We start from the raw sequence: 24,118 nt of genomic DNA, 5'->3' as shown, positions 1-24,118 counted from the left end.
GTTCTTCCACTTAAAATCTCTGGCAGGTTCTCGGTAAGGTAAGATGACAACAATTGCATTTATTTTTTACCCAAGTATTTGAATAGGCCAGATCCTATTCATCCCTAGGTGTGAATTAACATAACTCTATTGAATTCCATTGTGTTGTGCTGCTCAAAACCAGTGGAGGATCCCACCCAATGGCTGTGTCTAGACTGGCCAGTTTTTCCGGAAAATCAGCCGCAGAAATTAGACAGCAGAAATTTGTTTTCCACAAAAAAGCCCCGATCGCGAAAATGGCGATCGGGGCTTTTTTGCGGAAAAGCGTGTCTAGATTGGCCATGGACACTTTTCTGCAAAAAGTGCTTTTGTGGAAAAGCATCTGTGCCAATCTAGACGCTCTGTTCCGAAAATGCTTTTAACGGAAAATTTTTCCATTAAAAGCATTTCCGGAAAATCATGCAGTCTAGACGTAGCCATATGCTTACATCAGAGGATTTAAAACAGAGACATGTATTTGCTATGTCATAGCTAGCCTGCCATGTTTGGCATTACACGCCAAGCACATAATAATGGGAGTTTTCTTTCTGCAGGGAGAATCCTGTATAAATGTCATTCATACAGATCTTCAGTCCTCTGAGTGCACTTTCTGCAGCCATTGCTGAAAAGTTAGTGTTCTCTAAGACAGTGGTTTTCAGCCAGGCTACACAACTCCTCTAAATCAGCATTTCTCAACCTGGGGGTTGAGACTCCCAAGAGAACCATGGGATGGGTTAAAAGGGGTTGCAAATGCAGGGCCAGCATTAAGGGGTGGCAAGCCAGCCAATTGCCCAGGCCCTCACACAAAGGTAAGATACATGCTTCAACCCCAGACAGCAGTGGGACTTGGGCTTCATCCGTGCCACCCAATGCTCTGGCTTTAGTCAAGGCTTACAAGTGAAAAATAATAAGACAAATCAACCTCTTGAAAGGGACGTAGACGTCTGGAAAGTTTCAAAGTCACTGCTCTAAGACACATGAGTATCTTCTTCTAAGATTTTTGCTTCCTATTGTGCCAAACACAATCATCACCCTGTCTGCCACATTAGGAGTTTTAACTTTTTAAAAGTTCCTCTGTGGTAAGTTCACAGTTCAGTATGATACTGAAAAGACAAGAGTTAAATCCCCCCCCCCCCCACACACACACAATGCAACCATAGAGGTATGATAGATATACAGAGTTTTCTTTTTTGTGATCAGGGTGGCACCTGAGCAGCAGAGCATGTTCAATAATTTAAACAGCAAAACCTGCCAGCTTTTCTTTTCCCTCCTGGAAAGCCATTGCCCATTCCTATGCCCTGATAATGAGCTGTATTTTTCAGTGTTGAAATCAAGGTGAAACCTTTGCAAGTGAAATGTCTGCTGCTCAAAAAGTAGAGCTCCTAATTAGATGTAGACCACTGGCTAAAGCATATTGAAACAGGAGAGGGAAAGCTCTCCCTGCACCTGCCACAAAGGAAGAGAAAGTGCTTCAGAGATCACCCAACTCAAAGACAGGAGGGGAACTCTTAACTATTATTTCAGTAAGGAGGTGTCTTCCATGGTTTAGAATAAGATAGGATCTGTCAAACCTGAACTTGAGTTTAGCAGAGGTTTAGCAGTGTCAACATTTCACAAGCTTTATTTCAGATCTGCCCACAAATCTATGGTGGAAAGTCCATTAGCAGCTACTTAAGTAGAAATGGACCATAATCCTCAGCTCTGAATAATCCTATGCTTTGGGGAAATTTGCATCCAAAAATGACTGTTGGGCTTAGGCCAATCTCTTACTTTCATAGATCTGATAAACTACTTTCAAGTTTTCATATTTTGCGTACTTTTTCCATAGACTAATGAACATGTATCTTGTTCTGAGTATTTAGTTAATTTAATACTTATAAAAATGCCTGCAATTGCAGCAGCTATTTTTTAAAGATAATCAAGTGTCATGGTATCTTGATAAAGATTTATTTTTCTGCTTTGTTTCTTTAACAACAGGAATGTTATAATTTTCTTTTCCCATTTAGTTTGGTATTTCCCTGGGAAGACTCATGGGGAATAGAAGTAATCAGACTTAATTAAGGGGCATGGATGTTAAATAACTAACAAAAGAACTTCTTAAGCAGTTTGAAAATTGAATTAAATACATATCAATAAAAAAATGACAAAGCAAACCTAAGTGTTTTAAACAGCTTAAATAAAAGTCTCTTCCCCTCTCAATAAATCATTTGATTTTATTGGGATCTGTGATAAATAAACCTACTAGTTCTCTAAGGCTTGTCTGCACACAAAAGTTTAATTATATCAGTATAGCTGAAGTGGCAAAGAAACCCCTCCCTGTCTAGTATGGATGCAGTTATATTGGCATTAATTTGGCATGCATAGTAATAGTTTATTCCTCTATGGGAAGGGATTACAAGGGCCTCCATGGGAAGAGCATAACTGTGCCCACACTAGGGATGGAATTAGTATTACAGTATATTGATTACAAATAAATCATACCTCTAACGAACATAGTTGGTTATACTAGTACAAAAACAAAGTGTAGACTGGACCAAGGTTTGTATAGTCTCCCAGGAAAAACAGGGCCTTTAAGAACTTCTTCATAGACCATAAAGAAACAAAAAACGTGAAATCACCTTTAAAATGGGAGGGGATATGGGGTATCAGTTTGGCTTTCCACCGTATGCTAGTGGTGTCAATAGAAAAGTCTATGATCAGTCACAAGTTACAGAATGTTCAGAAGCTGCAAACATGCCGTTAAGACCATTAGGCTCCTTTCTCTGGTGTACAGTGTGTGTGTGTGTGTGTGTGTGTGTGTGTGTGTGTGTGTACTCACACTAGGCCTCATCACGCAAGGCCTCATCACGCAAGGTATATCTGAAAGCCCTCTACTGCCAAATTTCAATGGAAATTGTGAGCACTTTTAGCTTCTCACAGCCCGGGGCTGCGTGTACGTGCATATACCAGCTTTAAAGATAAACCAAGCTACTTCCTGATAGCTATACATCAGTAAAGACTGTAACTTCAGAATACATGTCATCTCCAGGAGGGAGACCTGAATCCAGAGATGACATCTCCACTGCTAGTCATACCTGCTGTTTAGTCCTATCCACAGTACTGGCAGTGGAGGCATGATCACGAGTGTTTTGTCGGATGCGGGTGGAGTTTTGCTGCTCAATAGTGGAGGAAGTGGGAATGCAGAATTCTCTGAAACATCTTTTGAAGTTTTCATCTAGAAATGCATAAAGGACTGGATTAAGGCAGCTATTTGTGTACCCTAAAGCGATACAGAAGTGCCAGGAGACTGTTTGGAATGTAGTTTCTGGAATATTGATCAAGGCTTTAATGATGACATAAATGTGGATGGGAGTCCAGCAGACAATGAACACCGCCACCACTACAAGGACCATTCTCGTGATTCTCCTCAGGTTCCTATCCTTCTCTTTGGAGCCAGACAGCATACGGACACTCTTCAGGCGTAAAATCATCAACCCATAGCACACGGTAATGATCAGGACTGGCATGATGAAGGCAAAGATGAATACACAGATTTTCAGTAGGTTGTCCCAGTACCAAGCTGGGTGAGAGAACGTAAGTGTGCAGTCAATAGAGCCTAAAGTAAAACAAAATTACAGAGAAGAATGAACAGTTCAGTGTTTAACTTGCTTGGTTTTCATCCCTCCCTCCTCCCTCCTGCAACACTGTACAGCACATTAATGCAATTTTATAAAATGAGTAACTAAAACAAAACAGCTTTGAATAGCTGATACATGTTTGTTTAAACCCATGCAAGTACTTTACCACAGGCCTGGACATCTTCTGTAGAAGGTACTGTTATTGCTACAGATAGAGGACATTTTGGGTAGAATGCCCCAACCAAAAGGAATCTTGCTTTGTTTTTGTTTGTTTGCAAACCCTAAGTGAACTTTTTGGAAAACTTGCTCCAATTTTCAGTCTCACCATGGAACCTGATGAAACAGGACAGTTTAAACAATGTCTTGTTCTGAGGATTTGGAGGTTAAAAGGACCAATGAGAAAGAGAGATGGTTTTTCAACTGTGGAGAGCAGCATGAAAAAGACATACAAGTGTGAATGGGAGGAGGAGACCAAGGTGAGCAACAAGATGAGTGGATGAAGCAGAAGAGGCAACGAGAAGTTGCAGGCAGGGGACCTCAAAGTCAGGAGCCATTTTAATTTTATGCAAAATGAAACAAGGCAGCATAGGCAGGCTTTGGGGCTTGGTGCTGACTTGCATGCTATACCTTATTTAGCAAAACATACTGACATGACACAAGCTTATACCCACTGAAATCAATTGGACCTTTGTAACAAGCCAAACTTTTCTCTTTCTCTCTGGGGTCCCTTACAGATGGTCTTGGATGCCTCGTTACTGTCAATAACTGAACCCTAAATAGAGTTTTCTGTGTCTGAACAGCATGCCCATTATTTCAAACTGCAATCGAAATAATGGGCTTGCTATTACGACATCCTGGTAAACCTTATTCCATGAGAATTAAGGGATTTGTTGGAATAGCAGTCTATTTTGAAATTTGGCTATGTGTAGAGAGTGCCAAATTTTGAAATAGATTATCCTGAAATAAGCTATGTAATTTGTGTAGCTCAGATTGTATAGCTTATTTTGAGCTAGCACCACTATGTAGACATACCCTCAGTTAAAGCTGTAGCACACAGTCATTTTTCTCTCTGTAAGTGCACTACATGCCACTTGTGATGGGGTGAAGCAACCCCGTCACCAGGCGCAGCCAGAAGGGCCGTCCATGGTGGCAGGAGCTGTGGCTTCAGCCCCGGCGGTGCAGGGAAACCCGCCTCCGGGCAGTCCCCGAATGGGGCTAGGCGAGGCCAGGAGCGGCCAGCCAGAGGGCGGTGTGAGCACTGTGTGCCAGCGCCTGGGGATGACGTGGCCTGATGTCACTGATGTGCCAGTAAAGGAAGGGGATGGGCACCCGAAAGGAGAGGAGAATGGCACGGGGGAGGGATTAAAAGGGTCGGATAGGCTGGAGAGGGGGGGGAGGTCATGGAGAGAGAAGTCGGGGAGGTAAGGGAAGCCTCGGGGGGGTCGGAAGTGTGAGGAAACATGGACCGGTCTCCTCGTGGAGGGGAGGAGGTTGAGCCCACCGCTGGCAGGGTTAATAGGCCCAGGGAGGGTCGTGTAACCCGTGAGCAGGCGAGTTTAGGGGCAAGCTCCCACCTGCTTCCATCAGTAGCCGAGCTCCTGGTGTTAGGGCCCTGGGTCGAGGTCAGGGAGTGAGGGAGGGCCCGGACCCCACCCTGGCGGAGGCGGTGACAGCAGCGCCCAAACCATCCTAAGGTGGCGGCGATCGGAACCACGCGGGCGACGCGCAACACATGGTGGAGAATGTGGGCAACGTCCCGGGCCCTGTAGTAAGGGCAGGGAACGGAGATGATATAGTGGCAATACTTGTTGCCTAGAAGCTAGGTACCATGGAGGCGAACAAGTTACTGGAGTGGCTGATGGAAAACCAGCGACAGCAGCAGCAGACGGAGGTGCTGCAACAAATCTTGGTGGAGTTTGAGGAGCAACAATGTTAGCTGTTGCAAGAGCTAAAGGAGGGAGGCCCCTCCAGCGCAGAGGCACAAGGACAAGGTACGGGTCCCTTGGGGGGGGACGAGGAGGGAGCGATGAGTACTCGCCTTCTGATCAGATTGGCCAAATTAGGGCCAGAGGACGCTGCCGAAGCATTCTCTGACTTTTGAACGGGTGGCGACAGCCGCCCGATGGCCCCAGGAACACTGGGCTATGACATTGGCCCCTTATCTCTCGGGACCTGCACAGCTGGCCTATCGTAGCATGTCAGACCGCGATGCATTATGTTACTATAAGGTTAAAGAAGCCATATTAGACCAGCTGGGGATTTCACCTGAAACATACAGGCAAAAATTCCAGGCTTCCAAGTATAAGATGGGGCAGCGCCCCAGGGCAGTGGCCCAGAGGGTCAAAGAAGCCGGTATGAGGTGGTTAGAACCCTCTACTAAGACGGCGGCACAGGTAGCGGATCTGGTGGTCCTAGAGCAGTACCTACAGGTGCTGTCCCCCAAAGGCCAGTGATGGGTGCGCCGCCACCTTCCTGGGACCCTAGAGGAGGCGGTCACTTTGATGGAGCATTTTATGGCCGCAGAAAGTGCTGAGGAGAAGGGGAAGTCGGGGACAGGGGCGGGCGCAGCCGGGCGAGGCACCCCGACCACACAAGGAAGAGAACCCTGGGTGGAAGGGGGGGTTAGGCCTGAGGATTGCTCCTAGCTGAGGGGCCGACTGGAGGCTAGCTCCCATGTGGCACGGCATGGAAGAATGAGGAGGAAGCCCGATGTACTGAGAAGAAGCGGTCGGACGTCAGGACGCCGTCCCCCCCGATGGTGACTTGCTTCCAATGCGGGCAGGAGGGTCACTTCCGGAGAGACTGCCCGATGATGGATTGCACATTCGGACAGCCTTCCGCAAAGAAAGCCCCGAGGCAGTAGGGAACCACTTCACATTGGTAACCGACCACGCGCCCTTAAAGTGGATTCAGACGATGAAGGACATGAATGCCCGGATAATGCGCTGGTACCTGAGTCTGCAACCCGACCATTTTGATGTTATACATCGACCGGGCAAGGACAACCAAAACGCCGACTGCCTCTCGCGCATACCCGAGGAAGGTCACAGGGTGGTGGCGAGTATAAGAACAACAAAAAGGGGGGAGGTGTGTGACGGGGTGAAGCAACCCCGTCACCAGGCGCAGCCGGAAGGGCCGTCCGTGGTGGCAGGAGCCGTGGCTTCAGTCCTGGCAGCACAGGGGAAACCGCCTCTGGGCAGTCCCCGAATGGGGCTATGCGAGGCCAGGAGCGGCCAGCCGGAGGGCGGCATGAGCACAGCGTGCCGGCGCCCGGGGATGATGTGGCCTGACGTCACTGGTGCGCCGGTAAAGGAAGGGGCCGGGCACCCAGAAGGAGAGGAGAACGGCACGGGGGGAGGGATAAAAAGGGTCAGAGAGGCCGGAGAAGGGGGGGAGGTCACAGAGAGAGAAATCGGGGAGGTAAGGGAAGCCTCGGGGGAGTCGGAAGTGTGAGGAAACACGGACCGGTCTCCTCGTGGAGGGGAGGAGGTTGAGCCCACCGCTGGCAGGGTTAATAGGCCCTGGGAGGGTCGTGTAACCCGTGAGTAAGCGAGTTTAGGGGCAAGCCCCCACCTGCTTCCATCGGGAGCCGAGCTCCTGGTGTTAGGGCCCTGGGTTGGGGTCAGGGAGTGAGGGAGGGCCCGGACCCCACCCTGCTGGCGGCGGTGATGGCAGCACCCGAACCATACTAAGGTAGCGGCGATCGGAACCACGCAGGCAGCGCGTGACACCGCTACATGGGACAGTACACCACACCCAGTAGGTGTGTGAGTGACATAGATATTGGGCTCAGGTTGGAGCCTGAGCTCTGGGACCCTGCAATCTGGGACTAAGCATCTACATAGCATGGTCTCAGCCCAAAGCCTGCTCCCAAATCAGATGATCTTGTCCCAATGTATCCTAAGTGACCAGACTGCTGGGTCTGCTGCTGGCTCCCAGCAGTCTGTCTCAGCCATCTACATGCTTACAGTATAGCCAGGTCTACACAAGAGTTCCTATGTAGCTGCTCTATGGAGACAAGAGAGACTCTCCCATTGGCATAATTAAATCACTTCCAATAGTAGTGCATCTCCCACCAACATAGTCCTGTCTATACTGGCACGTATGTTAGTGAAACTTGTATCCATCAGAGATGTGGTTTTTTTACCCCCTGAATAACAAAAGTGCTAATGTAAACATAAGCTAAACATGTGCTTAATAAGTCTATCCCTCGTCACTTCAGCACTTAGGTACTAATTTAAGAGTTGTGTTGAATCAGGGTCAGAGGGGCAGCAACTTGCAGGATTGAGGCCTTGAAGCAAAGTCCATGGCATAGCTAAGGGAAGGAGAGGAAGATTAATTTAGTTGGTGATTGTTAGAAGAGAATAGAGGAAAGAGACCAGAAGGCTGGAGAAAAGGTGGCTACACCAATCTTATTAAACATGGACAGTAATGTACACACTCAAAACCAACTCGCTGGCTGAAATGATCAGGAAAAATGTCTTTAATCAGATCAAATATGATAAATATTTCTATTGAATGTTGGGAGTACAGGTGATTTTTGTGTGTTTGTGTAATCCAAAATGGTAGAACTTTCAAGCAATTCCTGTTACTACCTTGAGAGTGTTTTCTTTATAATTTAGTATATTTAACACACATCAAATGTACCAGCCAGTTCTTCTGTTATCCAAATAAAGACAGCAGTTGCAATGCAAGATTTTCCATAATGCCCTCAAACATAAAATGGATCTCTACACATCTGTGGATTTTTTTGCAGACTTCTCTTTCATTGTGAAAATACTGAATGTGGAGTTTTTAATCTGTGTTGGTACATGTGTGTTCAATTATCTTGACCATACCAACTCATTGCTTTATTTTACTGGTATGCATTTTATACCTGATGATGTTCTTATTTTATCCATACACACATTTTCCCTTTCATCTGTTGTTCCATATAATTGGGCAACCCTTTTAATTTCAACTCATAAACAGATACCAGTGATCTTCCAATGGCCATACATCAGAATGATGAAGAATGTATCTGCAGATGTTAGTCAACTCTCAACAAGAAAATGTATTTAAGACTAATTTGTGATAATAATGGTGGCTACTTTTGTTCCAATGTGTTTTTCTTGTTCTTTGTTTGCTTTGTGATGTCAATCAGAACTCCCAAATGTCAAGCCATGGTAAATCTGCTCTATAACATCAATATCTCAGCTCTTGTGTCTTTCTGGCTTTTCTTTTTTTTAGTCCTGGATAGACTTCTGCATTTGCTAGGTGTATTATACGGATTAATTAGCCTCTGGTGTTGTTCTAGGTAATATTTCCTGTTAATGTGCTCGTTTAAAAAAATCTGAAATGCTAATATGCTATTACAGTTCCTTCATTGGCCAAAACGTAATGTTTTATATTATAGTGAATGTAAATCAATAGGTGGGTCTGCCTTGATTACATAAATAGGTTCTGTAATAAAAACCGAATATGCTCTTAAATAAAGAGGAGGGAAAGCCTGGGATGCATTTTAAGTGCTTTATATGTCATGGGAGAAATTTATAGCATTTTTGTACACAGTGGGCTCGTCTACACTGGCCCCTTTTCCGGAAGGGGCATGTTAATTTCAGCTATCGTAGTAGGGAAATCCGCGGGGGATTTAAATATCCCCCGCGGCATTTAAATAAAAATTTCAGCCGCTTTTTTCCGGCTTTTAGAAAAGCCGGAAAAGAGCGTCTACACTGGCCCCGATCCTCCGGAAAAAGCGCCCTTTTCCGGAGGCTCTTATTCCTACTTCAAAGCACTTTTTCCGGAGGATCGCGGCCAGTGTAGACGCTCTTTTCCGGCTTTTCTAAAAGACGGAAAAAAGCGGTGGACATTTTTATTTAAATGCCGCGGGGGATATTTAAATCCCCCGCGGATTTCCCTACTACGATAGCTGAAATTAACATGCCCCTTCCAGAAAAGGGGCCAGTGTAGACGTAGCCTGTGTGTGTGTGTGTGTGTGTGTGTGTGTGTGTGTGTGTGTGTGTGTGTGTGTGTGTGTGCATACAAACAGAACAAAGCACTTTAGTGATCCAAGTCAAAGTTCTCAAACATTTTAAGATAGGAAGTAACATACAATCCCTTACACAAACTCATTGTGCACACAGCTATTATCATAATGCAAGTTAACATAACACGTATAGACTATAAATGCTTGGATTTGTGCTAGCAGTGCTGTGAACACTTTTTGGGTATGCCTACCCTACAGTGTTGTTTCAAAATATCTTCTTATAAATAGTTATTTCGAAATAATGCATTTTCACACAAAATGCATTTCGAAATAGCATTTTGCTATTTCAGAATAGCATGTCCACACTGAGTGGACTCCGAATCGCATTTAAGGCTGGCTGGAACCAGTTCTAGCAGGGCTCTAGGTAAAGACTTTCTGCATGGGGCTGCTGCCTGAGGCTATCTGAGGTCTGTGCTTAAAGGGATCCCCCCCAAAAGCCAGTTTTCAGGTTTCCCTGCTTGCTTGTCTACCTTGATGAAGGACAGCAAAGCATTTTGTGTCTGCGTGCTCTGGTTGCCCTCACTGGGACACCACTTCACTCTACTTCTCTTGGACATATTGCTGTGAGCCTGGCTGCACTTTCTGCAGGCTGCCAGCCGGGAGGTCCATCAGGGGGCTGTCAATATCCAGGAGGCCCTGCGGGAGAGCTTCCACCCTGAGGAGCACTAAGAGCCTCCCTGGTCTGCCCCACTAGGGGCTTGTACCTCATTCCTCCCTCACGTCCTTTCACTTACCCCTCCCTAACCCTCGGGTGTGTCTAGACTACATGCCTCCTTCGACGGAGGCATGTAGATTAGCCAGATCGGAAGAGGGAAATGAAGCCGCGATTAAAATAATTGCGGCTTCATTTAAATTTAAATGGCTGCCCCGATCTGCCGATCAGCTGTTTGTCGGCAGATCGGGGCAGTCTGGACGCGATGCGCCGACAAAGAAGCCTTTCTTCATCGGCACAGGTAAACCTGGTTTCACGAGGCTTACCTGTGCCGATGAAGAAAGGCTTCTTTGTCGGCGCATCGCGCCCAGACTGCCCCGATCTGCCGACAAACAGCTGATCGGCAGATCGGGGCAGCTATTTAAATTTAAATGAAGCCGCGATTATTTTAATCGCGGCTTCATTTCCCTCTTCCGATCTGGCTAATCTACATGCCTCCGTCGAAGGAGGCATGTAGTCTAGACACACCCCCCCCTTCCTGATGTCAAATAAAATACACACCTTTTCATGAACACAAACTCTCTTTATTTAACAAAACTGTGTGTGTGGGGGGGGGGGGAATGAAACTCTGGTGAGACTGGGGAAAGGAGGTGAGAAGAGAGGGAGGGAGAGGAGAGGGGGAAACCTGGGAGGAGGGAGCTGGAAGGGGGAAGCAAGGGGAAGAAGGGGGAGGGGAAGCTTAGGGCTCAGGGTTGGGGGTCTCGCCGGACCAACTCGATTGTCATGCAAACCTGCTCCTGGGTTCGCATGTGGCCTTTGGTGACCAGGCTGGCAGCTATCCTGCCATAGACTTCCGCGTTTCTCCATCTAGTGCGGAGATCATGGACATTGGGGGCATCCCCTCCAAACCTGAATAAGATCCATGATCTCCACCCTGGACCAGGAAGACCCCCGCCTTCTCCAGGCCCTGGTTGGCTTGCTGGCTCATGTTTTGGGGCCACTGGGTCAGGAGCAGTGACTACTGGATCTGGGCTGGCAGGCTTGGAGCTGGCACAGGACTGTGGCCAGAGTCTACCCATTTAAGGGCTCTGGAGAGGGGAGGAAAGAGAGAAGTGTTCTTGGTTGAGGCTGGAGTGGCCACCAGGCACCCTGGGAAGGCTGGAGGCCCCCTATTTCGAAATAAGTGGCTACACAGCACTTATTTTGAAATAGCTATTTCAAATTTGGCATTATTCCTTGTAGAATGAGGTTTACCAAATTCAAAATAAGTGCTCTGCTATTTCAAATTTATTTTGAAATAGTGGTTTGGCTATGTAGCTGCTAGGAAAGTTATTTCGAAATATGGGCTGTTATTTCAAAATAACTTTGCTGTGTAGACATACCCTTTGATACTTATGACTTGATTCTGGCCCCACTAGGGCTCTATCATGCATCTTTGAAATCAACGGGATCTTTGTTATTAGCTTGAGGTAGTACAGGATCAGGTCCTAGATCAATGGGAGTCTATACACAGATTTCCTTAGGGCTTGAATAAGACTCTTAATACGTTAATAATCATTTTTCTTGCATGAAAATGGGAACCCCTTTTTAAGAAACAAAAGCCCTTGAAAGTATGTCACTTATTAGTCAACTAAAGTTTGTGGACATCTCATGACATGACTGGCTTGATTTACATACATGTTGTTTGGCGTGTATTTTGTGTATATAGATTTTTGTTATTTGGAAGTGCAGAGTAGATGAGGAGGATAAGACTTAAAGCCTTAGAATTAAATATTGTCTTCATGGAACCTGAGTGGCTCCAGAGGACTTGTGTAAACATTCAGTTTAACTCAACCCCGGTTATGAAAGTCAGACTCACCATTACTGTATTTTGTGGTTGCCATGATCATAACTGGTAGACCTATAGCTGAAGAAAGAATCCAGTTGCAGACATTGACAATTTTGGCATTCCTGGGAGTGCGAAAATCAAGAGCCTTCACTGGGTGGCAAACAGCTATGTAGCGATCCACACTCATGGTGCAGAGTGTAAAGATACTTGTGAACATATTGTAGTAGTCTATGGACATGACAATCTTACAAAGGATAGGACCAAATGGCCATGTTCCCATCAAGTAATTCACACTCTGGAATGGTAAGGTACTTGTTGCTAGGGCATCTGCCAAGGCAAGGTTGAAAATATAGATATTGGTAGCAGTCTTCATTTTGGTGTACCTAGAAAAATCAGCAAAGTGGGTGAATGAACACAGCTATCAGTATTGAAGGAAATCAGTACAAGTGACTTACCTGTAAGAAGCATCTGTGAAACAACAGTATTGGCTTTGAGATTTTCAGAGGGACACTTTTTATATTTCATTTTATTTAATCTAGCAACTGTCTAATGCCCAGGCTTCAAATGTAATATTTTATACACCTCCATGAACATTTGTAAAACAACAAGAACTATTGATTGAATGAGCCAAAATGCAATCTAGGAAAAAATTTGTAGAAGAATCACCATGGCTGCAGTGGAATTGAGGCAAAAACTGATTCAACAAATATTTTTCATATTCACTGGGCACCATATGAAATAAAAAGAACTGCTCTATCTAATAAGTGTTGGAATTGAAGTACATATATAAAAAAAGTATATAAAAATGGAGACAAATCATATGCAATGTAGTATTACTATGGTGCACATTCTCGGTGAATAAGTAAATGAAGAGAGATTGTCAGTATAGCTGAGACTAGGGGCATTTATTTCGTATACATATTTTTTTCCACTTCTCTTTCAAAAGAGGCTTTTCTGAAATTTGGCCTGTCTACATGGGATGAAATTTCAGAAAAACCTCCTCTTTTGACACATCTCTGCTTCCTCATATAATAATTACAGGGAGGTCGAAAGAACGTGTCCGCTTTTTCAGAAATTGTTCCGAAAAAGACGACGCGTTCCTTGGATGCAGCATAGATTTTCCGGGATTCCTCTGGTATCTTGGTAAAGCTCTGCAGTCTAGACATAGTCTAAAGCTCCAAGTTTTTATTTTAAGAATTTTGGCTTGCTAGTAACTTTAGGAAAGCTATATTTTAAAACGTATCTATTAAATCAGCGGTTCTTAAACTTTTTGGGTTCCGGAGCCCTTTACAAGCATAAAAATTAATGCGGAGCCCCAGCGGTCCACTGATTGTATATGTTGTACCTATTGATGTTTCCAGTTTGTCAACTTCGTGGATCCCCTGGAGATGTCTCACAGAGCCCTGGGGCTCTGGGGAGCACAGTTTGAGAAACACTGTATTAAATAACAAATTAACTATAATTATATTACAGCAGTGGAAAACATAAGACAATTTTGTATCCTGAGCTGGCATGTTGGTTTGAGTGACGTATATAATTAGGGAAAAATTGAATGAGGAGAGAGCTGCTGTTAATATAAGGACACATTTTTAGAAGTATACATTTAGGCTATGTCTAGATTACATCCCTTTTATTGAAAAAGGGATGTAAATTAGACATTGAAATTGTAAATGAAGCTGGGATTTGAATTTCCGGCACTTCATTTACATAATGGCGGCTGCGGCTTTTTTTCGAAAGCGGCTTTTCGAGGGGGGAAAAAAAAGCTGTGGTTAAAACCTGAGGATTACAGGATCTTTTGAAAAGGGGCATTTATTTTGAAAGATCCCCATCTTATCTGCGGGTTTTTTTTCCGAAAAGCCACTTTTCAAAAAAAAAGCTGCAGCCGCCATTATGTAAATGAAGCATGGGAAATTCAAATCCCGGCTTTATTTACAATTTCGATATGCCTAATTTACACCCCTTTTTTGATAAAGGGATATAATCTAGACATAGCCTTAGTAACCAGTTAGTTTTAAATTTACCAAGTATATTTCAATCACAGCTGAACAAGTATGGTTTACTTTCTATCTTAAAGTTAGGTCTGGTCTGTAACTCAATTTATGTTGAACTAGCTATGTTGCTTAGGGCTGTGACAAATGTGTTCTACTATATATAGGCCAACTTAATCTTGTAGACACCGCTAAGTCGATGGAAGAGTTCTTTTATCAACCTAGAATAGTGATAGAAATGTAGCCGTGTTAGTCTGGTGTAGCTGAAACAAAAAACAGGACTACGTAGCACTTTAACAAGATGGTTTATTAGGTGATGAGCTTTCGTGGGCCAGACCCACTTCCTCAGATCAAATAGTGGAAGAAAATTGTCACAACCATATATAACAAAGGATACAAATATCTTTGGTATATATGGTTGTGACAATTTTCTTCCACTATTTGATCTAAGGAAGTGGATCTGGCCCACGAAAGCTCATCACCTATCAAACCATCTTGTTAGTCTTTAAAGTGCTACATAGTCCTGTTTTTTGTTTTATTAACCTAGTTACAATTTCTCTAGTGTTTGGGTTGACAGGGATGGTAAAACCCCTCCCATTGCTCTAGCAAGTGTCTGTTCTATAACGCTAGCTCGGCATAGTTGTAGTGCTGAAACTTTGCTCCTATAGTTATTATAGTATAGATAAACCCTTAATATTGCTCTGAGTGATGCAGTAACTTCCCCTTTGTTTTATTAACCTTTGTGAACATCCTCCACTTTCGTATTCACTAAGCCATCTGAGTACTACATATGGTTGTTGAGTTTAAAGGTTTTGCAGAGTTACAATTAATTCCTCTGTCTGTCTGTCTGTCTCTAAGGCTGTATCTAGACTACATGCCACTGTCGGCAGAGGCATGTAGATTAGACAGATAGGCAAAGGCAAATGAAGCCGCGATTTAAATGATCGCAGCTTCATTTACATTTACATGGCTGCCGCGCTGAGCCGACAAACAGCTGATCAGCTGTTTGTCAGCTCGCGCGCTAGTCTGGATGTTCCCCCTGTCGACATCAAAGCCCTTTGTCAGCAGCCCCGTTATTCCTCGTGGAATGAGGTTTACCGGGGCTGCCCACAAAGGGCTTTGATGTCGACAGGGGGAACATCCAGACTAGCGTGCGAGCTGACAAACAGCGGATCAGCTGTTTGTCGGCTCAGCGCGGCAGCCATGTAAATGTAAATGAAGCCGCGATCATTTAAATCGCGGCTTCATTTGCCTTTGCCTATCTGTCTAATCTACATGCCTCTGCCGACAGAGGCATATAGTTTAGACGTACCCTAAGTAACTTTCTGGAATTCTGATTGCTTCCTAGGTGCCAAGTACATTTATTTTCTCATTGTCAATGGGTCAAATGATTTGTTTTAAAAAAAATTTAATTCTTTTGTAGTTCCACAAAATAACATATAAAGTGTCTTACCAAACAAAATGTCCTTGAATTTTAAGGACTGATTTGTAAAAGAAACAAACTACTAAAGATCTTTCTTCTGGGAAAAGAAATAAAAAGTGTAAAGGAAAATATTCTGTAATTCTTTTTCTTGCCTTGCTCTGTTTACAAGTTGTACTGAACAACAGTTGGTTGTAAGGAATGGGCAGTCACTATTAACTAATGAAGGCAGATTTGTGCAACCTGAATATGGTCTTAAGAACTCTGTTGAAAATTTCTGATCTAGCAGAATTTCTGAAACAGCAACTAATTTAGTTTTCTCAACTCATAGCATTGTGTATGTTGAGCCATAAGCAAATTAAATGTAATGTTTTTGTTTTTTTAAATAGTTTTCTAATGGTTTAAAACTAAAGCAGCAAACTGTTGGTATCATGCTCATTTTACTTTTTTGGGTAATTATTATATGTAATTATGTATCTAAATGATAAACCTAAGCAAAGTGCATTCTGAAATGAGAGAGTTCCCAGGAAGCTCATTTGACTGCTACTCCCCGCTCTGCAAGGACAAAAGGACGAACAACGGACATAAATGTGACCCGAGTGATATGTAGGTTCTATGTGAGAGTCTCAAAGTACCCGTACTGCTTTCCTGTAGACTTGTACTCAGTCTATTGCTAGGATCCTAAGAAATACAGAAGCTGTTAGGGGAGAGTCCATGTGGGAATGATTCAGAAAAAGCCAGAGCTATCAAAACAATGGACAGGGAGGAGGAAGAAAGTATCAGTGACTAGGTGGAGGTTTGTTAAAGGGAAAGAGTTAATTTGCCTCTGCAAATTAACTAGCCTGGTTGCACTGGAGGGTGGGTTGGGGCTAATTAGAAATAAATCCCAGCAGGTGAGAATAGAGCTTGTTTCCATAAAAGGATGGATGAATCCAGCTGAAGGAAGAAGACTCACAGGAGATGGGAAGTAATATATTATTAGGGGGTGTAAATTATTAAAAATAAAAAATATTTAAGGTCATTTTGAAGCTTGGAAACAAACCTTACTTAGCATCAAAACCTGCTATGAAAATTGGAATGTTGAAACTTGGCATCTGGAATTTCAACAGCTGAAATTCTAAAACTGCAATTGGCTTGTTTGTAAGTAAGGGTGGGATTTGACTTTGCAAAACATTATTTATGGATTGCTGGAACTCCACGCCATAAGAATCCTCAGTTGTCCAATTAGAGCAACTTTCTGGACTTATTTGTCATGTTATTGGATTTTAATAGGAAAATTTCGGATCGGATATACATAAAGGGAACATACAGAAGCCTGTTGGTGAGCGTTTCAGCCTGCCAAACCACAGTCTGACAGACCTGGAAGAAGTTATCTTGTCACAAATCAGCTCCAGAAGCCAGATCCACAGGGAGGCCCTGGAATCCCAGTTCATCCACAAATTCAATTCACATGCTAATGGACTCAATCATGATATGGTCTGGTGGGGACTCTACCTACTTAATAACCACTGAAGGTGCTAACAGCTCCCTGCCTGGTAATCCTTCCTGTCTTAGGAATCTATCTATTGACTTTGATTTTTATCTGCTTAGGGTACTCTCCAGATACTTAATGATGCTCCGTCTCCCACCCCCTCCCTTTTTCTTTTTCTTTCTCTTTCCCCCTTCCCTTCTCCTCTCCTATTTATTTCAAGTTTTCATATCCCCAACTCATAACTCCGGTCATCTGAAGAAGTGGGCTGTGCCCACGAAAGCTCATGATGCCATCTACATGTTTTGTTTGTCTATAAAGTGCTACCAGACCATTTGTTGTTTTTTTTCTGTAGCAGACTAACTCGGCTACCCCCTGAAGCTCACTCTTTTGTGTTTGCCCCAAATTCTGTGCTAAGGGGGGGGGGGGAGGGTCAAGTGAATTGTCTATTGAAAACTCATGCTACCCTGATTCTATTTGTGCTGCTCATATACATGTATGATTTTTGTATGTAAAGTTATGAATATGGGCTCTGTACTTTTATTTTCAATGTTTTCCATCTGGGAGAGAACAGCAGATGTTGATCACCTATTGTGAGGGATGATTAATCAGGCTATGTCTAGATTATGGGATTTTTAAGGGATACCAGAGGTATCCTGGAAAAATTCTGCCGTGTCCAGGGAACACGTCTGCTCTTCCGCCTTTTTTTTTTTTTTTTTTTTTTTGCAGAAGAGCAGATGCATTCTTTCGGAAGCCCTGTCTTCCTCCTCCCACGAGGAAGAAGAGCTCTTCTGAAAGAGGAGGCTTTTTTGAAATTTGGCCCAATGTAGACGGATCTCCAGAGAACTGAATCATATTTGTGAAGGTGGTGGGGTGGAAGAAGAGTCCTTAATTTTATTAACAAGTTTGATATCTACAACAGAGTCTAACTCTAAACAAAGACATTGGATGGATGGCCTGCTACATTCCACATACTAACGACATAAAAAAAAAACCAAACAAAGGGTACTTAGAGTGCTCTTATCAGCTTCATTTAGCATGGACACTCTAATTGACAATTTCTTTCCCCTTTTCCCCACCTTCTTTTTCCTTCTTTCCTCCCCATCCCCTCTCTGTGCTATTTATTTGAACTCCATTTATCTGAAGAAGTGGGTTGTGCCCACAAAAGCTCATGATATCATCTACTTTTTTTGTTAGTCTCTGAAGTGCTGCAAGATTATTCATTGTTTTTGGTGATTGATATATGTAATGTGCTTTCTTTAACAATTCTACTCTCAACCTTTTCTATCCTTTAGAGTCTAAAGGATTGGCACACTATGCTCTTTTGGAAAAAATCTGAGGTATAAATTGACCTGAGACTGTGGCTGGTCCTTTGGAATCGAAAGAACCTGAGGTGAGATGGGTTTTCATAACCTCTCATCTGTGTAAAGAGTGGTGCTGGTTGTGGCACGGGTAAAGCTGGGGTGTCTAAGGGGATTGTTTGTGAGACTTCTTGCTGGCCAGAGTGGCAGCTGAAGTACTCTATATGACTGGTTTGGTGCCTTATAGAGGAGGACCTCAATATTGGGCTTTAAGTAGTACTGGTTCTGAGCAGTTCATCCTGATTTGACTCCAGTGCTCCAGACCACCTGTTATATTACCACAGATGGAGTGCCACAGATGGAGCCAGAGCAGGGGCCAGGCCTGGTGAGAGCACAGAAGGTGTAAAACATTAACCAATCAGAATGAACTCCTGTGCAGTTGTGGATGACAACACAATGTTCAAGGCAGAAGAGAATCAGGCTGCTGCAGTCAGGTTTTCTATCAGTGTGCTTCCAGGTGGGCTAGAATATCATGTATTAGCAATGATGTCTTTCAGTAGCAAAGGCTTTCCAGGCTTGTGCTAACTCAGAAGCTGATATTCTGCTTAATCTAATCCATAATGATGTATTCAGGCTCAATGAGAAATTGGTTGTGATGTCATTCTGGGAGTTTTTTTGTGGGAAGAAGGCTCTTATGATACTATTAAAAACATTTATAGACTAACAAAACATGTAGATGGTATCCTGAGCTTTCATGGGCACAGCCCATTTCTTCAGATGACCGGAGTTATGAGTTTGGCATGTGTACACCTGAAATAAATAGGACAGGGGAAGCAGAGAGGAGAGGGGGGAAAAAGGATAGGAGGGTGGGAGACAGAGCATCAGTAAGTATCCACTCTCCCTTTCCCCTCTCCTATTTATTTCGGGTGTACACATCCCAAACTCATAACTCCGGTCATCTGAAGAAGTGGGCTGGGCCCACGAAAGCTCATGATACCAGCTACATGTTTTGTTAGTCTATAAAGTGATACCAGACCATTTGTTGAATTTTTTTTTCTATAACAGACTAACTCGGTTACCCCCCGATGATACTATTAGACTGCTGTTGTGCTCACTGAAACAAGAGCGCAGACAAACTAGCCACTAGGAAATGTGCATGAAAGAGCTGTACACAAGTAACCAACGTAATTCCTACAAATCTCTTTTTGCTGTACTGGGGGACATTAAATTATCCCCCAAACTAACACCCTCTGTGCAAAAATGGAGATGTGTTATGTTCAGATGGATGCATACATTAAGTTAGTTAATGTAGTCGAGGTCTTCTTGAATGAGCTTCAGAAGATTAACATGCATGAAATACGGCAAGATGAACTAATTTAAATTAGCATTTATTTTCAGCACTACTTTGATTAATCTTGGATGATATCTAGATAATGTATTCTCCTTAAGATAGCAATAATTAGCAAGGACATGTTTTCTTTTGGGGTTTTACCATTGTTAATTCATGGCATTTTAGCACAAGTGGTACAACTTGCTGAAGTCGTGTTCCTTTTCTTACTGAAAGGAACTGCAAGAATCATTCTGTTCAGTGATAGCAGATGAGCCTCAGTGAGCATGTTCTTTTTATATTGACAGGTACTGCAAACCTTCCGGCACAATAATGTGACAGCAGCAGTGCTATGTGATAAATTGTTAAAGAGATGGATTAGGAAATAGACGCTTCCTATGTCAGTCTTGTCCATCAGCCCAATTTTGTTCCTGATTTCATAAGGACCTGTGCTACAGGTATCTAGATGATACAATAAGCATGATATCTGCAGCCTACGGAAGGCTTAGGACCCAGTTCTGCATGATGCTCAGTGAGTCTTTGAGTAACAAATACTTTTAGCTCTTATTGGGCCTGGGCCTTAAATTCTCAGAGCAAAGTTTATTTTTAATGTATGTTCCACGATAAAAGAAATACTTAACAAGTTTGGAGTCATAATTGGGTGTTCCATACTCAGCTGAGTGCATGCAGAACATGTGATCCCCTAAATTATACAATCGAGTGGTGACCACACTATAATACTATAGATATATCTCCTTTCCCTTTCTTTGCATATGTACTACTTGCCAGAATAGCAGACCTGCATCCACTAGTATTGACTCAGTGTATAATTTTGTCTTGCTCATAGAAGCAGTTACATGCTATGGCACACAGTATTATCTGCAATAAAGCTTTGATTTCCAACATATAGCCGGTGAGCAAGATTTATTTGGGGGTGGGGCATTAGGCATTATTTGAGTCTATTTCTAGCTTTGTATCTGATCATAAAAGAGCACAAATATGTAGAGCTCAGAAATATTTTTGCAAGCATCTGTACTGCATCCCCACCTCAAAGCCCTCCCGTGCAGGAACTGGTGTAATTAAGAATCTATTGAAAGGGAACATTTGAAACCTATAAACACATACAGGAGGGTGAGAATAAAGTCAGCAAAGTGCTGGGACGTGAGGGATCACACAGTCTCTGTGCCAAGGGAAAGGAATGTCACAGGCTTCCCATGTCTTGGCTGTCTGGATGTATTGCCTTGCTGAAGCAACAGTTTAGAACAGTTCCTCAACTTTGGAAGCCCTGGGGCCACAATGATACTCACAACTCATGCTGAGGGCTGCAACTTAAGTGTGATTACATATATATGCAAATAGCTCCTTTCACACTGACCGGAATGAATGCAAAGATTAAGGAAAGACTGCACACACAGGCCCCATTTAAGTCAGTTCAGCTGATCTTGATAAAATGCAATAATTACCCAGTTTCCACCCATATGACAGCACTTTTAATGAGCAATGACAATCCAGGAATTTAACTACATATCAACAGAAGACCATTATATTGGCTCCTTTTTTTGTTTTGGCTCCCACAGCATGTTGAGCCCCACATAAACCCAAATCGCACCACGGGCCGCTAACAAAAGGGCCACTGGCCGTGTGCAGCCTGCGGGCCACGTGTTGAGTAGCCCTGGTTTAGAAGGAGCTCAGTGTGTCTGCATTAGTGCTTGATGGGCTTTGTTCAGAACTGCTGCTTGTGAGCTCTGAAGAAGTGCGGCAGAAGCACCAGGGGATACCCTTCAAGTATCATAAGAGTTGTCAAGTTTCTATATGCATAAAAACAACCCACCTGACCTGCCCCTTCTCTGAGGTCCTGCCCCCACTCGCTCCATTCCCCCTCCCTCTGTCACTTGCTTTCCCTATCCTCCCTCATTCATTCATTTTCACTGGGTTGGGTGTGGAGGGGGTAAAAGCTGTGGCTGGGAATGGAGACTCTGGAGTGGGGTCACAAATGAGAAATTCAAAGCGTGGGATGGGGCTCCAGGCTGAGGCAGTGGTTTGGGATGTGAAAGAGGTTGAGGGCTCTGGGATGGGCCCAAAGATGAGGGGTTGGGTTGCAGGACAAAGCTCCATGCTGGGGTAGAGCCAAGGGATTTAGAATATGGGAGAGAGCTCTGCGCTGAGGCAGGGGACTGGGATATGAACAGGCATCGTTCTTGCTGTGCTTACCATTGAATTCAGTAATGCCACCAAATAATCCAAGCTCTAGCATTACTGCTGGAGAGAACCCCCCTTTCTTCCCACATAACTGCTAGATTCCCTAATTATCACCTCTAATATTAGCTCACAGACATTTACCTCCCTCCCATTCCCCTTCTGTTCTGAAATTTGATTTGTCCTTTTCATATGTGTTCATTTTTTTATTGTATCCTTTGGTATATATGGTTGTGACAATTTTCTTCCACTATTTGATCTGAGGAAGTGGGTCTGGCCCACGAAAGCTCATCACTTAACAAACATCTTTTTAGTCTTTAAAGTGCTACATAGTCCTGTTTTTTTGTTTCAGCTACACCAAACTAACACGGCTACATTTCTATCACTATTCTGCTAGCTGAGGTGCAGCTTCCCAAAGGAATTTCTGCAAAGGCATTTGAAAAGATATACAGTAGGTCTGAATGTGGAAGGTACCAGACCAGAGCATAGCTATTATAGCTCTGTTCTAAAATCCGATTTGTCAATTTTATATGTGTTCACTTTTTTTTTTATTGTATCCCTTTGGTATATATGGTCATGCCAATTTTCTTCCACAATTTGATCTGAGGAAGTGGTTCTGGCCCATGAAAGCTCATCATCTAATAAACCATCTTGTTAGTCTTTAAAGTGCTGCATAGTCCTATCTTTTATATTGGTGTAGGTCAACTCATTAGGTTTGGCTATATCAGTCTTTGTCCACTCAACTCCTCCCTCCCATTTCTTTGTACTTTTATTCTGTGGATTCCCTTCTCCACAAAGTCCTTTTTTCCTCTCATTCTTTTCCCTGAATTCTATTCCCTCATCCCCTAAATTTTCTTTTCCTCCAAGATCTCTACCCTCTCTCCTCTCCCTACTCTAGTGCTTATGGTCAGAGGAGGAGAAGCATCTCCAGGAGACAAAAGTAATGCTAATCCTTACCCTGTGTTCACAGAGCACCTGCAGGGCCAGGAGAAGGAAGTAACTTCAAAAGACTAAATTCCTTTGGAGAAGCCTATGTGCTCACTGTCCTTAGTCATGCACTCAGAGCCAATTAGCAGCTTCAGCAACAACCCAGCTTCTGGAATTGTTGGGCTCTGTTAATTTTTAGCCACCTGAAGCTGCTCCTATGACGAATGATGTGGCACCCCCTAGTGCGTCTCACTGAGGATGTCTGACTCATTCAGTTTTTAATTAATTGTTGTAATGTTTTCGGCCTTGGGCTCAAACTGCCCATTAATTCACTTGTTGCTGTTTTTTTTATAACAACTCCTCTTCCTGTAACTTCCCCATCACTTTCCTCCAGTGGCGGGACAGCTTACATTTTTTCCATAATGGTTTATGAATTATTTGTTGGTATTAATCCTCCCCCAAATTGAAAAAAAAAAGATTCTTTTGGCTCAAAGAATGTCAGTTGATCTCCATTCAGAGAAGACATCTTATCCATCAGTTGAGGCAACATATTTTTGCTTTGTTTGCAAAGGCTGTAGCAGCTAGAAAGTAAGGAGTTTGTTCTGGCTGTAGAGTTTATATAATGTAATTATTTTACCACTGTTTTTAATCTCATGATTTTACTTCCTTCTTTTTTATTGCACACATATATAGAATATATGGAAAGAGCCATGGCAGGAACCTGCACTAAATAAAAACAATTTCATAAAAACCCACATTATTACAGTTCATCTCTATAAACAGAAAAAAGAAATAATTCTTAAGATTTCTATGATTCAGAGCAAAAATATCCTTACTGTCTTAATCCTCTTTTCTCAGACTAGCAGTGAAGACTGATTTCATTTTAAAAAGAAACTGGTGTCAAGTGAATGCTCCAATACACAAGCAAATAAACAGTAAGAACATTTGGGGCCATATCAGTTTCAGTGTAAATGGGTAAAACTTCCCTTCAGTCAAAGAGGTAACAGTGTCAAACCACTGTTTATTTAAGACAAGGTGTTATGACACAAGGTGGCTCTCCCATAGTAACTGTTGCTCCCATATGACTTGTGTAATATACCACTAAGAAAAGATTAATGTTGCTAATACATACATTATATCTTCCTTATTTAGCAATGAGCCTTGATATACTTGCTTTGCCAGAAATCCACTCTAAAGAACATTCTCAGCTTCAACTACCCATCTTGCCTCCCTCCCAGGTGCTTCCAGTGAAACTTATTTTTGAGAACAATCATTGGATGTATCCATGATAAATTCATGGGAATTCATGATAATATTTCAGGAAACATTCCACAGGACAAAGACATTTTTT

General features: G+C 43.2%; 1 protein-coding gene across 1 annotated transcript in view; it reads right to left on the bottom strand.

Moving 5' to 3' along the window:
• Positions 1-24,118, bottom strand: part of OPRM1 (opioid receptor mu 1) — a 44,797-nt gene that overhangs the window by 433 nt on the left and 20,246 nt on the right. The window contains exons 2-3 of the mRNA XM_075924482.2: positions 12,171-12,523; positions 3,093-3,613 (exon numbers count right to left, since the gene is read on the bottom strand). Of these exons, the coding sequence (XP_075780597.1) occupies positions 3,093-3,613; positions 12,171-12,523 (874 nt within the window). The remainder of the gene's footprint in view (positions 1-3,092; positions 3,614-12,170; positions 12,524-24,118) is intronic.

This window comes from Pelodiscus sinensis, chromosome 3 (genome assembly GCF_052426305.1).
Source record: "Pelodiscus sinensis isolate ZL-2025 chromosome 3, ASM5242630v1, whole genome shotgun sequence".
Taxonomy (NCBI): Eukaryota; Metazoa; Chordata; order Testudines; family Trionychidae; genus Pelodiscus; species Pelodiscus sinensis.
Note: the sequence above shows the minus strand (reverse complement) of the source record. Positions and strands in the feature narration are given on the sequence as shown.